This window comes from Chiloscyllium plagiosum, unplaced genomic scaffold (genome assembly GCF_037043375.1).
Source record: "Chiloscyllium plagiosum isolate Xiang-an unplaced genomic scaffold, Cpla_swu_hap1 HiC_scaffold_17, whole genome shotgun sequence".
NCBI lineage: Eukaryota > Metazoa > Chordata > Chondrichthyes > Orectolobiformes > Hemiscylliidae > Chiloscyllium > Chiloscyllium plagiosum.
Genome location: NW_028270155.1, coordinates 21172250 through 21187768, shown reverse-complemented (window position 1 = coordinate 21187768; position 15519 = coordinate 21172250). Strand labels below are relative to the sequence as shown.

The 15519-nt window shown below is 40.5% G+C and overlaps 1 protein-coding gene across 3 annotated transcripts in view; it reads left to right on the top strand.

The window, feature by feature from the left end:
- The window catches only part of LOC122558251 (uncharacterized), a 183007-nt gene extending 170653 nt beyond the window's left edge, over window positions 1–12354 (top strand). For 2 of the 3 annotated variants that reach the window (XM_087995736.1, XM_087995734.1), the window contains 3 exons: window positions 590–769; window positions 6312–6386; window positions 9031–12354. In XM_087995736.1, coding sequence (XP_087851862.1) covers window positions 590–769; window positions 6312–6386; window positions 9031–9089 — 314 coding nt within the window. In that variant the 3' untranslated portion in view covers window positions 9090–12354. The remainder of the gene's footprint in view (window positions 1–589; window positions 770–6311; window positions 6387–9030) is intronic. The other variant, XM_043706624.2, reaches the window with a different exon arrangement.
- Window positions 12355–15519: the final 3165 nt, after the last annotated feature.

Genomic DNA, 15519 nt, shown 5'->3' with positions numbered 1-15519 from the left:
TTTCTTTAACTTCGATGCTGAACTTCTCCCCTTCCCTCAATGGCATTGGAGAAATGTTGATTGTTGACTGAAGGCCTGAAGCTCATTTCTCCTGAGAGAACCTGTTTGTGTGCGCCAGCTTAGATTGCCACTGTCTTTGTCAGATCAGGTTTGCACATTACTCAGATAGCTGCTCAATACTGCACCATTTATACCCTTCTTAATACAACTAAAGTCAAAAATCACATGACACTATATACTATAACATGGTGTTAAGTGATTTTTGACTTTGTCCAACCAGTCCAACTCCGGCATCTCAACATCAATTCAACGTAGGAGAGAGAGAGACCGAGCTACCCAATTATCAAACTTTCAAAGTTAAATAGTACAGGCAAGCACCTCCATTATGTAAATGACAGAGATCTTTGAGATGGGATCGGGCTACACTAATGAGCAGAAGTCCCATTCTGCCACACTTCCATTGATCAGGGGAATCTCTCTCGAGGTCTTTTCTAATCCAAAGAGTTAATTTTGGTGAAGTATCTTGTAGCTGTTTCTGTCTAAGTAGGAAAGTCAAGAATATAAAAGACAGGTGTGTCCTTTGTTACAGGTATGACAGTAAGCCAGGGGACTGTGAAGGGAACAGCACGTGTTGTGAAAGCCATTCTGGATGCTGAGTGCATCCAGCAGGGGGATATTTTAATTGTGACAAGTACAGACATTGGATGGAGCCCATACTTCCCTCTACTAAGAGGACTGGTCACTGAGATCGGAGGATTGCTTTCACATGGTGAGCAGTGTTAAGAAATTTTGTTTTCACAGTGACAGGCCCAAAAACCATCGATTTATGAAGAACATTTGCTAAATTAATGAAACAAAGTAAAAAAGTGAATGATGTTTAAGATACTTCTGATTTGCACTTGTAATATGATCATAATTAAACTTTATCCTTCTTATAATATCGCATTCATTACTTTCCTGTTAGCAGCTGAATTGTTTTGTTGCAACTATACAGTTGTTACATATTATTAATCTGATCACTTAACCCTTATATGATTTTTGTGGTGTATGTTACACTGCACTTGACATTTTATGGCACTGTTTGTAAGGTCCCTGTCTCAGAGTCAGAAGCTCTGGGTTTGAGCCCTTTTTACTGACTTGATGATGATGCAAAGTATATTCACAATACAATAAAACAAATTGATTATTATCTTGTAATTCCTTCCAAAATGCCTGTGACAGCATTACTAGCACCTACGGATCTGCTTTTATGGGGTTTGGCATCTTTCAAATTATTTCTAACCTCTAGCTTGAAGTTGCTAACCTGTTCCAGAAAATGCAATCTGTGGAAGCAGACATAAATGTGTGTTTTGGTTAGCTCATGCATCTTTTAAGTACTTGAAACCTTCTAAAACTATGTTATGTTGTAATTAAGCCCTTGGGTTCAAACATATTTCTTGAATAAAATATCATTATTGGTGATGAAATCACAAATTGAAGCACATTAGACTAGCATTCTCGCTCTAAGTGCTTCATGACAACTACTGTAGCATGCAAGCTGCCCATTAAAGAGCAGGTGCTGCTCCCTCAATGGCAAGAGGAGAAGAAAGAAACTTTGAGAATTAATCACTTTATCCTTCCTCATCTTCCCCAGTAGCTAGGCAGTTGATGTAGAAATAATATTTTGACTTTAGGCTTCATAATAGCTTGCTGCACTTGCTACAATGGCTTTCAGTGACTCATGACAGGAACACCCATTATCACATCTACACTTGCAACCTCTCACCATTTAAGAAATACTCTGAACATCTATTCCTCCTACTGAAATGGATAAGCTAGTAACAGCTTGCTAATGCGAGAATGACCAATTCATTCCCACGTTTGTTTTCTGCTTGTAAGTCCCGGATGAGCCCTCATTTCTGGCTGTGGGCTTGTGGCACAACAGAAGCATGTCTGACTCCAGATCAAAAGATGGTGCGTTCAAATCACTTCAGGTTCACAGCAGCTCAATTTCTACCTGACTCTGTGGTGTAATTGGTCAGTGCATTTGGCTGTTAACCAAAAGGTTGGTGGTTTGAAACCACCCAGGGTCAGAGTTCTCACTGTTCTCACTCCAGCCATTTTCTTTAGGGTGGCACGGTGGCTCAGTAGTTAGCACTGCTGCCTCACAGCACCAGGGACCCAGGTTCGATTCCATCCTTGGGCGACGGTCTGTGTGGAGTTTGCAAATTCTCCCTGTGTCTGCGTGGGTTTCCTCCCACAATCCAAAGATGTGCAGATCAGGTGAATTGGCCATGCTAAATTGCCCATAGTATTAGTCAGAGGGAAACAGGTCGGTGTGGACTAGTTGGGCCGAAGGGCCTGTTTCCACACTGTAGGGAATCTAATTTAAGTCAATCTTTAATCCATGTTGGTACATTACAATGTGATTTCATTTTGCTAACCAATCTTTTGTGGGGGACCTTATCAAAAGTCTTCTGAAATTCCAAATATATCCATCCATTGACTCCCCTTTATCAATTTTGTTAGTAACTTCCTTAGTAAACTTAAACATATTTTTCCATCCACAAATCCATGCCGAATATGCCTGTTGAAATTGTTTTTCTCTGTGGCTATTTATTAAATCTTTTATAATAGATTTTAGCATTTTTCTGACATTTTCAAGATTCCAATTTGCAGGAATCATTCAGGAATCTATGGAACATTGAAAGATGATCACCAATGTGTTGACTATCTCCATATCCATCTCCTTCATCACTTTGGGATGTAAACTCTCTGATCCTGGGGACATATCAATTTTTAGCCTCATGAATTTTCCCATATAGTCTTAATACAAATACTGATTTCCTTTAGCTTCCCATTCTCCCTAGGCACTTGCATCTTTAATTTTGGGAAATTTCTTAATTCTTCCTCAGTGAAAACAGACATATAATAATCATTTAGCATTGCCACTATTTTTGTAGTCCCGTCATTATAAATTCACCTGACTTTGCCTCTGCATTCTTTTAAGCCAAATATTTCCTTTTTACATGACGAGAAAGCAGAGTTAACTCTTTATCAGAGCTACCGGACTCAAAATGTTACCTCGCCATTTTCTCCTTACATGCTGCCAGGTCTGCTGACGTTCTCCAGCAATGTATGTTTTTGTTTTAGAACTGCAGCATCTTTGTTTTTGTCTTTGTTTTAGTTCCCTTTCATGTACCTGAAGAAGACTTTACAGTCCATTGTTATGTTTTTTTGTTCAATTACATTCATATATATTTTAAATTTCCTGATCTGTTTTTTGGTCCTCCTTTGCTATATTCTTAAAAGCATTCTATTCCTCAGATTTATTACTGTTCTCGGCCACTTCATAAGCTTTTTCTATTAAACTTTTACAATCCTTAACTTCCTTTGTCAGCCATGGTTAATCACCAATTTTTGAGGTTTTATACAGAGAAGAAATGTAAGCTTTGTAATAGTCCTTTAAAGACTGTCCAATGCCTATATAAAGTCATGCTTTTTAATATATTTTCCCAATATAGCTCTGTGAGGTACTCTCGAAACTAGTTCTCCATGGCCTTGGTGTTTAACTGTAAATCAGAAACAAAAACAGGAGTTGCTGGAAAAGTGCAGCAGGTCTGGCAGCATCTGTGAAGTGAAATCAGAGTTAATGTTTCAGGTTTGGTGACCCTCAGAAATACCATTGGTCTTGGTTCAGCTCCTGCAACTGGATCCTCAGCTTTCTGATCCACAGATTGCAATCAGTGAAGATAGTTAACTTCTGTTTCAATTATTTTCAGATTGAGCTTAACCAAGATTACTGCCTTGTCCATGCTACAAACTTTGCACATTTTTTGACTTATTATTTAGTGGCCTATAAATTACTCCAAACAGTGTTTGCTGCCCTTCATTGTTTCTCGTTCCAACCAAATATATTCCACACTCTATTCTTCAGATCTGAGATCCTTCCTTCCATCTAATATTATCAGCACAACTCCACCTTCATTTCCTGCATGTTTGTCCTCTTTAAATATTCCCAGTCCCGGTCAGTTTGCAGCCATGCTTCTGTAACAGCAATTCAATTATAATCAGTTACTCTGTTTGTGTCTTTAGTTATGGTGAGTTAACCCTTCATTTCTTCTAAGACCAACCAAGAGTTAAGATGTTTATTCATGCAAGCATGGGAAATATGCACTTCAAAAAAATGACATATAGCTCAAATCTACATTACAATAACAGATTTTGCTCAGAAAACAAACTTCCAATAGACATTTCCTCCTGATAATAATTTCCAATCAAAGGATTATACACATACTCATCCATATCTCCACCCAACAGCATTTGCACAATTTAATTTCCAGGTTAATACACATGACTACATTACTCAATCATGTTCAAAATGATTCATACAACTATGTTTTCTAATTATATTCAAATGAATCTACATGATTATAATACTCATTCATATCAGTTCACATCTTTAGCTGTAATCTTGTGATTACAGAAACCAGGTTGGACTTGACTCTTCGGAATTTAGGTGAAGGAGAGGTGATCTCATACAACATATGGGATTCTTAAGGAACTTAACAGGGTATATGCTGAGTCTAGGACCAGAGGATAGAGTGTCAAGATAAAGGGGTGCCAATTTAAGACTTGGATGAGGAGGAATTTGTTCTCTCAGAGGTTTGTGAGTGTTTGGAACTTTAGAAGTCTTTGGCACAGAGTCCTTGTGTATATTTAAGGCTGAGATAGATAGATTCTTGATATGTAGGGAATAAATAGATAGAGGGAAAGGACAGAAAAGTGTATTAATGTAAGTGTGCATGTTGGGGTGGGTGGGGGGGGCGCGGGCGTGGTTGAGTGCTTGCAAGAGAGTGGGTGCATGTGTGTGAGTGTGAGTTTAAATGGGTATAAGTCTGTGAGAGGGTGTGTGTGTGTGTAGTGCAATGGGGTTACCTGTAGTGTGACATGAGACCAAGGTCTCGGTTGAGGCCCTCCCTATGGGTACCCAACTTGGCTATCAGTCTCTGCTTGGTCACTTTTCGTTGCTACCTGTCCCAAAGTCCGCCTTGGAGGATGGTCACCCGAAGGTCCGAGTTTGAATGTCCCGGACTGTTGAAGTGTTCCCCGACAGGGAGGGAACCCTCCTGTCTGTTGATTGTTGTGCAGTGCCCATTCATCCATTGCCGTAGCCTCTGTTCGGTCTCTCCAGTGTACCATGCCTCAGGGCATCCTTGCCTGCAGTGTATTAGATAGTCTACACACACATAAACATAAACAACAACACACAAACACTTCTACATGCACGCACGTAACCACACAACGCTCTACACACACACACACACACACTGCTACACACACACAGACGCACATACATACATACACATGCCCCCTCTCAGACTTATACCCATTTGTACTCACACTCATGCACCCACTCTCTCACACACACACATACACTTACATAAAAGTTTGTGTGGTGAATTTGTACTTGTAGTTACATTTTACTTCACTCAAAAACTGCATGAATCCATGTAAGATTCTGCAAATTCATTTTTGTTTAGGTTAGAATCAGTCTAAACATTGTGGCACAGACAGCCTCACACAGGGAAACTCACACCTTCAATACATTATCTGGGCTGACAGATACCAATTGTTAAAGTTCACTTGAGAATGTAACTTTTTTTTAAAAAAGTTATGCGATTCACATATGAAAGAACTGAAACCAATATGTTCATTCTAAATGATGAGAGACTTAACAAACAATCCAGGTCTTTTTCAGTATATAATTTCAGTTACATCACACTGTAAATGTTCGCTATAAATTCTGTGTCTTACAATCTTATACTCCACAACCACCTGCTGAAGGAGCAGCTCTCCAAAAGCTAATGCTTCCAATTAAGCCTGTTAGACTATAACCTGGTGTTGTGTGATTTTTAACTTTGTACACCCTGGTCCAACACCAGCATCTCCAAATCACAAATATCAACAGCTTTTAAAGAACACATTTAATGATCTGTCGTATTATCTCTAGTTTCAAATGTAAGCATTGGCCATTGGTCATCTGTAATTGAAATCTTGAGAGACAAATTATCTCATCGTTTCAAAGCCAATTGTTGCTTGAAACTCTACTCACTCATATGTGGTGATAAAGTTTGTTACTTTTAGTACTGGATTGGGTGTTTACTACTTTTGATCAGTGAGTTTATACATTTTTACCCTGCCCTTCTAACTGATGAGAATACAAAGAACATGAATGCTCAATGCATTAGTTTACAATGATGAAAAGGAACTAAAGGATTTGTAAGATCATTTCCACCTCTAACTATTTATATGCTCTCTGTTCTCAATAGGTGCCGTAGTTGCACGTGAACATGGGTTACCTTGTATTGTGAGTTGCAAAAATGCGACAAACCTATTCAAATCAGGTAAGCACAGTAAGAGGCCATTTCAAAGTCTGTTCTTCTCACTTCAGTTCCAAGCCACTGTCTTGGAGGACCTTACCAATCGTAGCGTAGTGCTAAAAGGCTATAAGATAATCAATCTTTGTCACCATTCCTTTTCACTACCCTAGTGCTCAGGAAATTTCCCAAGCCCAAGGCAAAGGAAAGTTGGCTTAAGGGAAAAAAAATCAACTTTTGTAAAATCCTCACTGTGAAATATTCATTGAAGGATTGGGGCAACATATTGACTGAGTGGTGCCTCACAGCACCAGGGACCTGGGCTTGATTGCACCTTTGGGTAACTGTCTGTGTGGAGTTGGCAAGTACTCCCAGTGTCTGCATGGCTTCCCTCCCACAGACCAAAGATGTGTAGGTTAGGTGGATTGTCCATGGGAAATGTGCAGGTTAGGTGGATTGGCCATAGAAAATACGGGGTTACAAGGATGTGGTGGGTCTCGGTGGTATGTGGGCTTGATGGGTAGAATGGCCTGTTTCCACACTGTAGGGATTCTTTGATTTGTGCACTTGAACTGCTCAACCCACCTCATGTTCCCATATTCTGTAAATTAATGTTATTACGCTTGACTTCATAGATCACTGGTTAGTGACTTGCACCACTTCTGTCTTGGTGTAACCTGTTTAACTTACTTGAGAAAGTATAAATGTACAGATGTGCAACACCAACCATGGTCCTTCTAACTGTACGATTCCCAGTACCATGCTTCATGTCAAATTAGATCAGTATGTTGTAGATTTGAAGTAAAAGAGTTCCCTCTGTACTCTTTTACCAGACATTAAGAGTACTCACTAATATTACACAGGGAAATACAGCCATCCCATTCCATGCAGCAGATAATGACCAGCCATCTGTTTTAGTGAGGCCAGCATTGGGCTAAGTAGTGAAAAAAGCACTAGAATAATTTTTCAGCTCTTCTTCAAATAGAGCCATTGGATCGTATGGGCCCACCTGAGAAACTAGATTTTAAGATGTCATCTAAAAGATGAAACTTCCAACAGCAGGATAATATTGCAATGTCAGTCTGGATGTTACAATCAAATGTCTGGAATCGTCCTTGAATCCACAACTTTCTGACTCAGAGGCAGGAATGCTGAGCCAAAGATAAAATTATACCTAATGTTAGTTTTATGACAGCTGGTCCCTTTAAGAGCTGGGTTCTCCCATCAGTACACTTGAATCCTTGTGGTGCCTAAGTTGCATAACTTCTGTTCAAACAACATTTTGATTTAGACCCTGTTTGTTTTTCCTTCTTTGGTTTTTGCTTTTTAGTTATTGTCACACTTTCCCTCAAGAGCAATGTTTGTTATTTAATATAATTGAACAAAAGAGCAGTGTTCTACCCAATGGGGGAGCTGGCTTGTGTACAGGCAAGTATTTAGAAGGGAAAGGCAGAAATTGGTGTTTGTGTTAAACTGTGGATTTACCACAAAACTTTGTAAATCTCTGTAGGTATTTTGCTGACACATGTGATTGTCAGTATGTAAATGGTCCAATGGTCAATCTCACCATGTGGATTATTTTGAAGTGTGTTGGTGAGATGATGCCATACAGAGACATAGAGTCATAGAGATACACAGGATGGAAACTGACCATTTGGTCCAAGTCATCCATGAAGACCAGATATTTTAAATTAATCTAGTCCCATTTGCCAGCACTTGGCCCATATCCCTCTAAACCCTTCTGATTTATATACCCATCCAGATGCCTTTTAAATGTTGTGATTGTACCACTTCCTTTGGCAGCTCATTCCATACATGTACCTCTGCATGAAAAAGTTGCCCCTTAGGTCCCTTTTAAATCTTTCCCCTCTCACTTTAAGCCTATGCCCTTTAGTTCTGGACTCCTCCACCTCAGGGAAAACACCTTGTCTATTTATCCTATCCATGCCCCTCATGATTTTATAATCCTCTATAAGGTCACCTCTCAGCCTCCGACACTCCAGGTAAAACAGCCCCAATCTAATCAGCTTCTCCTGATAGCTCAAACATTCCAACCCTGGCAACATCCTCGTAAATCATTTCTGAACCCTTTCAAATTTCACAACATCCTTCCAAAAGCAGGGAGACCAGAATTGTATGCAGTATTCCAAAAGTGGCCTAACCAACGTCATGTACAGCTGCAACATGACCTCCCAACCCCCAAAGTCAATGCTCTGACCAATATAGGCAAGCATATCAATGCCTTCTTCATGATCCTATCTACCTGTGACTCCACTTTCAAGGAACTTGCACTATGAATACAAATATTTCACTGGCAGTTTAGATCCATCAGGAGTTTTAGCATCTATAAAAATTTTCATGTAACACTGAGAAATAAAGTCATTTTCAAAATGTATATAGTTCAAATGCAGTACTGCGTGTTGCAGGTCAACGTATATCTCTTCCTTTAGAGATGTACTTTGCAGGAAGCAATCTACTATTTACACCTAACCTGGAAAACCTATATCAAATGTAATTAGCTCTATACTGTCTTCTGAAATAGACTAGCAACTCCCTCACTTATATTGGGAGGCACACAAACACTGGCTTTGCCTGTGAAAATGGCAATATGTGAACAAATGAAGACTATATATCATTTGAATAAACATATATTTGTTTTTCCCCTCCACAGGTGATTCAGTGATTCTCAATGGGAGACACGGATTTGTGCAAAAAGTTGAAGAAAACTGAAAATTTGAATGTATTGATAAGACAAAGTCACCTTTGTTTTCAAGTTTCTAAGACTGCAGTTTTAAGTTAAATATAACTAATCACACAGTGAAGTGCTAAATATATATATCTATTTTTATACATAGATATAGGACAAACAGGAAGAAAGTTAGCCACAAGGATACACGAACACGAGCTAGCCACAAAAAGACACACCCTCTCTCCCTCGTAGTCCTACACATGGATGAAAAAAAAACACCATTTCGACTGGGACAACACATCTATCCTGGGACAGGCTAAGCAAAGACATGCCAGAGAATTCCTAGAGGCCTGGCACTCCAACCACAATGCCATAAACAAACACATAGATCTAGATGCCATTTATCAACCCCTCAAAAAACGAACAGGAAATGACATCACCACAAACCCTAGGACCTCATCCAGGAGAAAGATATAAATAGAAAGCAGGAGACAACAGTTTCGCTTCACTTGGAGGTCGCCACTGATGATGTTACCTAGCCAGGTAATGAAACATCTGGATATCAAACCTACACCCTAAACAGATTGAATGTGCAAAGTCCTCACAGACAGTCATCCGAGAGTAGAATCGAACCAGAGTCCATGGTGCTGTGAGGCAGCAGTGCTAACCACTGAGCCACCATGTGAACCCAGTCATTTGCATTCTTCTGAATTCTACTTCCATCTGGGTTGTTAGGGTTCTTTAAGGTTTGATTAAAATGAATTCAAGAAGACATGTGCTCTTTGTAATAAAGTAAATCTGTTAGCTTAAACTACTTTGGATATATTCAACAAGCGAGTCTCACTGGCTTCTGCCATCAGGGACTTAGGTGACACTGTCTCTTGGAGATCTATCTCAGTTTTCATGGGACCAGTCTGTGAACCCCAGTCCGATGGGGAAAGGTCCTCAAGACCTTGGGAAAATGTCCCCAATATCAATACTGTTCTAAAAATGATATTATGCTGTATTGCCATCTCTGAGTACTTTTCCCAGGCATTCCTCTGCTTGAAGGTCACAAACAAATCCAGGTGTTGCTGCAAAACAGACTGCTCCCAATTGCAGGGGAAGGTTATTGTTGTCACCTTCCAGCCAAAACAGGCTACTTTTACATTAAGCATGTTTTCATGTATTTTCCTTTGATTTGTTATTGCCACGTCCAATTAATCCTTAACAGCTAACACTTACTGAACTGCCTTAGTGATTATCAGTTTTGAACCTAACTCAACAACCACACTCTAGCCTCTCACCCTTGCTTGGTCTTGATACTAAGACCTATTTATTTGACATTGGCTGTCTCAATCTTTCTGCTCCCCTACTGACTGGAAACTTCTCCCTCTGAATGTACAGCCCTGTGTTTCCTAATGAGAGCAGAAAGTACCAAAGAAACGGAAAAGTGTGGAAAGAGAAGTGGAGTTAACCTTTTGTGTCCAATATGACACTTTTTCCCTACTTGAAACATTAACTGTTTCTCAGTGCACCAATGATAGCAGGCCTACAGAGTTTCTCCAGCAGGGTTCTTTTTTCAAAACTTCAACATCGCAGTACTTTGCTTTTTATTTCTATGTCACTGAACGCTGCTATCAAATCCTGCTGACAAGGGGAGCACACCTATCTGGCATTTGGATCTTGCCCCAGCACAGGCTGAGTACCAGCACTCTGGCATCAACTACTACCATCCTCTGGACCATGACCTCTAACATCCAAGTTGTCACAACCCTCATCTCACAGAGTCATAGAGATGTACAGCATGGAAACAGACCCTTCGGTCCCACCCGTCCATACTGACTAGATATCCCAATCCAGTCTAGTCCCACCTGCCAGCACCCGGCCCATATCCCTCCAAACCCTTCCTATTCATATACCCATCTAAATGCCTCTTAAATGTTGCAATTGTACCAGCTTCTACCACTTCCTCTGCCAGCTCATTCCATACATATCACCCTCTGTGTGAAAAGGTTGCCCCTTAGGTCTCTTTTATATCTTTCCCCTCTCACCCTAAACCTATGCCCTCTCTAGTTCTGCACTCCCTGACCTCAGGGAAAAGACTTTGCCTATTTATCCTATCCATGCCCCTCATAATATTGTAAACCTCTGTAAGATCACCCCTCAGCCTCCGAAGCTCCAGGGGAAACAGCCCCAGTCTGTTCAGCCTCTCCCTATAACTCAAATCCTCCAACCCTGGCAAAATCCTTGTGAATCTTTTCTGAACCCCTCTCAAGTTTCACAGCATCCTTCCTATAGGAAGGAGACCGGAATTGCACACAATATTCCAACAGTGGCCTAACCAATGTCCTGCTAAGATTTGCTTTCCCAAAGTGCAGCATCTCGCATTTATCTGAATTAAACTCCATCTGCCACTTCTCAGCCCATTGGCCCATCTGGTCAAGATCCTGTTGTAATCTGAGGTAATCCTCTTCGCTGTCCACTACACCTCCAATTTTAGTGTCATCTGCAAACTTACTAACTGTGCCTCTTATGCTGCTTTGACTGGCCTCCAATCCTGTTGCAAATCACAGAACCACAAGATTGTTACAGCCCACAAGGAGGCCATTCAGCCAGCCATATCTATGCTAGCTGGCCCAATGAGTGCACCTCGTCCCTTTCTCCCAAACTCTGGCATAATCTTCCTTTTTAGATAATAGTTCAATTCATTCATGAGTGACTCAATTGAGCCTGCCCTTTCCACACTCAGAGGCAGCACATTCTAGATCCCACTCACTGCACAAAAACATTTCTCCTGATGTTTCCAATGCTCCTTTTACAAATCATCATTAAATCCATGATCTCTAATGTCCAATGCCTTTTTGAAACTCTGCTGTCCATGTGGTGTCGGTACACCCACATTGCTGTGGTAGGGAAGGCAGTGGGTGGAATTGGGGAGGGCAATGGGAGATGAGGGGTCTTTCCAGGATTTTGAGCCGGTGAGAGTGATAGAATGGCAGTTCCGTTCAGGGCAATGTGTGACTTGGAGCCGAATCTGCAGTTGTTGTGTAGGTTTTGAAAGAGCAGAGCAGGTTATAAAAATGAATAGCTGACCAATCTATGAAGAAAAGGTGAATATGTATTGATAAAAAGTTCGGTCTCAGAGCCGTGTGATATTTTATGTAAAGTCAATAGGTATAAACATTCAAAATGTCTAACATATGAGTTTAATTTAAAGTTTCATTCTTAAAAACCAAACAATGTTTTTTGAGGCTATATATGTAACTGTAACAGATTATTCTATCATTTTAATTGTGTCAATAAAGTTATACAATATGAAATTAGCCATCAACAGTTCAATGAATTATGCTTTATGTAAACCAGCTCTGCCAAGAGAATTATTTTGATAAACAATGACTGATGAACAGTGATAAGGTGTTAATGTTACTTACAATATGCATCAGTGATCAAGGTATTGATGAGCAAGTGCTGCTTGAGAGCACTGTCAACAACACCTTCCATCATTTCATCAATGATTAAGAAGTGAGGCAGTGATTAGCTGAATTGGAATTTTGTCTTAATTCCAACAGGAACTATCAGGAAATACCTCCACGTTATTGGATAGATACCAAACTTGTAACTCAGAACAGCTTGGCAAGGGGCATAGCTACCTTTGTAGTACAAGTCTTTAGCACTATAATGAGGGGGATGACTGGACCAGTTCTTAATGATATGTGGAATGAACTGGAAGGGCCAATAAACAAAATCTGTGATGATGAGGAACTGAAGTGGAGGCCGCGATGAAAAATCTACTTGGCATGTCTGGTGAAAATGATTGAAAATGTTTCGCTCTTATCTTTTGCACTGGCATTTGATTACTGTAATCAAATTCTTCACAAATTAAATATTTTCAAATGAGGGGTGTTAGTGCCCTTCTGTATAACAAGAAAGCTTAATTTTTAAAATCCTCCTCAACAACGTGTAAATGCAATTAGTGAAAACAACAGTGATTAATTTGATCTGGTGGTAGAGTGAGTTTTGTGGATGAGGCAAGCATGTAGTATAATGCTTTTTAAACAATTGCAAATAAAGACTCCAGAAACTCAATCTGCATTGGATGGAATTTATGCTTAAAACTCTTGCATCTTTTGCACTGGTCTGGCCGATTTCAGGCAAACAATGCTGAAGGTACAAATGCAAGATTGTAAAACATCCAGACCTTTAACTGTCTGCCCAAGTGTATGAAAATATTCATCTGGACATGGGCTTACTGAGTACAGACAGTGTTGTAATCTCTGGACCTCTGCAATACTGCAAACAATGGTGTTCATTTGGGGGAATCATTCCTTCATTCTTCCTTTAGCCTAAGGGGTGCAGAATGCTGCAGAAGTGAGGCTCACTTGCAGCATTATCTGACCATTTCCACAAGTGTAAATATCTTAACTTACTATTGTCAATCTTCGGAGAACATTACATTATGTCTCACGCTGAACAGTCGTTCATTGGACGGCAGAATTAGCACAGATTTCAGTGCCACCTTTTCTCCAGACTGTCTACGCATCCTTTTCCTGGGGCATGACAACTGAGGCAGTATACTTGTGGTAGAGCTTTGCTTTCCTTGTCTTAGCACATTGATTTGCGTAAAGGTTTGTAGCTCGGATGCCGGTTGCCATTGTTGTGGGTATGTTCACTGAGCTGGGAAGTTGATTTGCAGACATTTCATCCCTGTCTTGGTGACAATTCCAATGCATTGGAGCCTCCTGTGAAGCGTTGCTGTACTGTGTCTTTGTTTGGTTCTGTTCCTGCTAGTTCCGGTTGCTGGATCCAGTTGTTCGTTGTAGTGGCCGGTATATTGGGTCTAGGTTAATGTGTTTGTTGGTGGAGGCTGTGGATGAGTGCCATGTGTCTAGAAATTCTCTGGCTGTCCTCTATTTAGCTTGTCCTATGTAGCTTGTCCTGTGATTGTAATGTTGTCCCAGTCGAATTTGTGGTCCTTATCATCTGTATGTGTGGCTACTAGGGACAGACAATCATGGTGTTTAGTGGCTAGTTGGTGTTCATGGATGCAGATTGCTAGTTGTCTGCCTCATTGTTCTACATAAAGTTTTGTGCAGTCTTTGCATGGAATCTTGTATGTCTCGGAACTGACAGCCAGACTTCTCTGACCACTCGGATTCATGACAGCCCATAAACAGACAGCCACGTTCAGACAACAATTACACCCATCATGTGCAAGGCACAATACAGCAGCGCTTCACAGGAGGTTCCAAAGCACCGAAGATTTCACCTTGACAGGGGACGAAACAACTGTGAATCAACTTCCCAGCTCAGTGAACACACCCACAACTACGATAACTGGCACCAAACTACAAATCTTTATGCAAATCAATGTGCTAAGACAAGGAAACCAAAACGCTACCATAAGCAACCTGCCACAGTTGTGCAAGACAAATGTATTTTACAAGATTTTATGCAAAGACTGTACTATATAGGACAAACAGGCAGACAACTGGCAATCCGAATCCATGAACACCAACTTGAACACCATTAAATGCCATGACCAGCTGTCCGTAGTAGCCACACACACACATGACAAGGACCACAAATTCTACTTGTACCCACAACAATCATAGGACAAGCTAAACAGAGGACAGCCAGAGAATTTCTAGAAGCATGACACTCATCCATGGACTCCATCAACAAACACATTAACCTAAACACAATATTTCGGCCACTACAATGAACAGTGGAGCCGGCAACTAGAAGCAGCAGAAACAGAACCACATAAATTCAAGAAGACACAGTAGAGCAGTGCTTCACAGGAGGCTCCGATGCACTGAAGATGCCACCTGTACAGGGGACGAAACATTTGCAAGTCAGCTTCCCAGCTCAGTGAACATACCCACAACTACATTAGCACAATGAATATTGGGGTTGTGGATATTGCTGACCCTTAAGTTGATTCCTCCTCTGAAGGTCCTCCCCAAATTTAAAATGAGGCACTATTTCCCCCTTTCCCCCTTGATTTCCTTTGCTATGTTTCACTCTGTTAACAGACACCCAGACACACTGGGTTTTTCACTGATATCTTACCCTATGTTTTGGATTCATTTTCTCTACGTCCCATCTCGAAGTAAAATGCAAGATTGTGAACATAGTCAGTTGAACGATGATGAGCCTGGAAACATTCGGACCTTAAAACTACCTGGAAAGGCAGGATATGAATGTGAATTATAAAAAGGGAAGCATTTTGTTTTGCAATTGGGTGAACCTGCAAGCAGTGAATGACAGACAGCAAGATAATCAAGATTAACTGTTGAAAATGAAGAGACTGCCACAAATATGACGAAGATATCCTCGTGGCATTGTTTTTTTAGTACTGAAACTCTTGGTTGTGTACTTTTCCAACTGGCGATCTGCTAACTGTGAACTACCCTTATTTTTACAAAGTACTGGGTGTTTCCAAAACCATAGTGCAACTTGTCCCAGATGATAATCATTTCTCTTTTG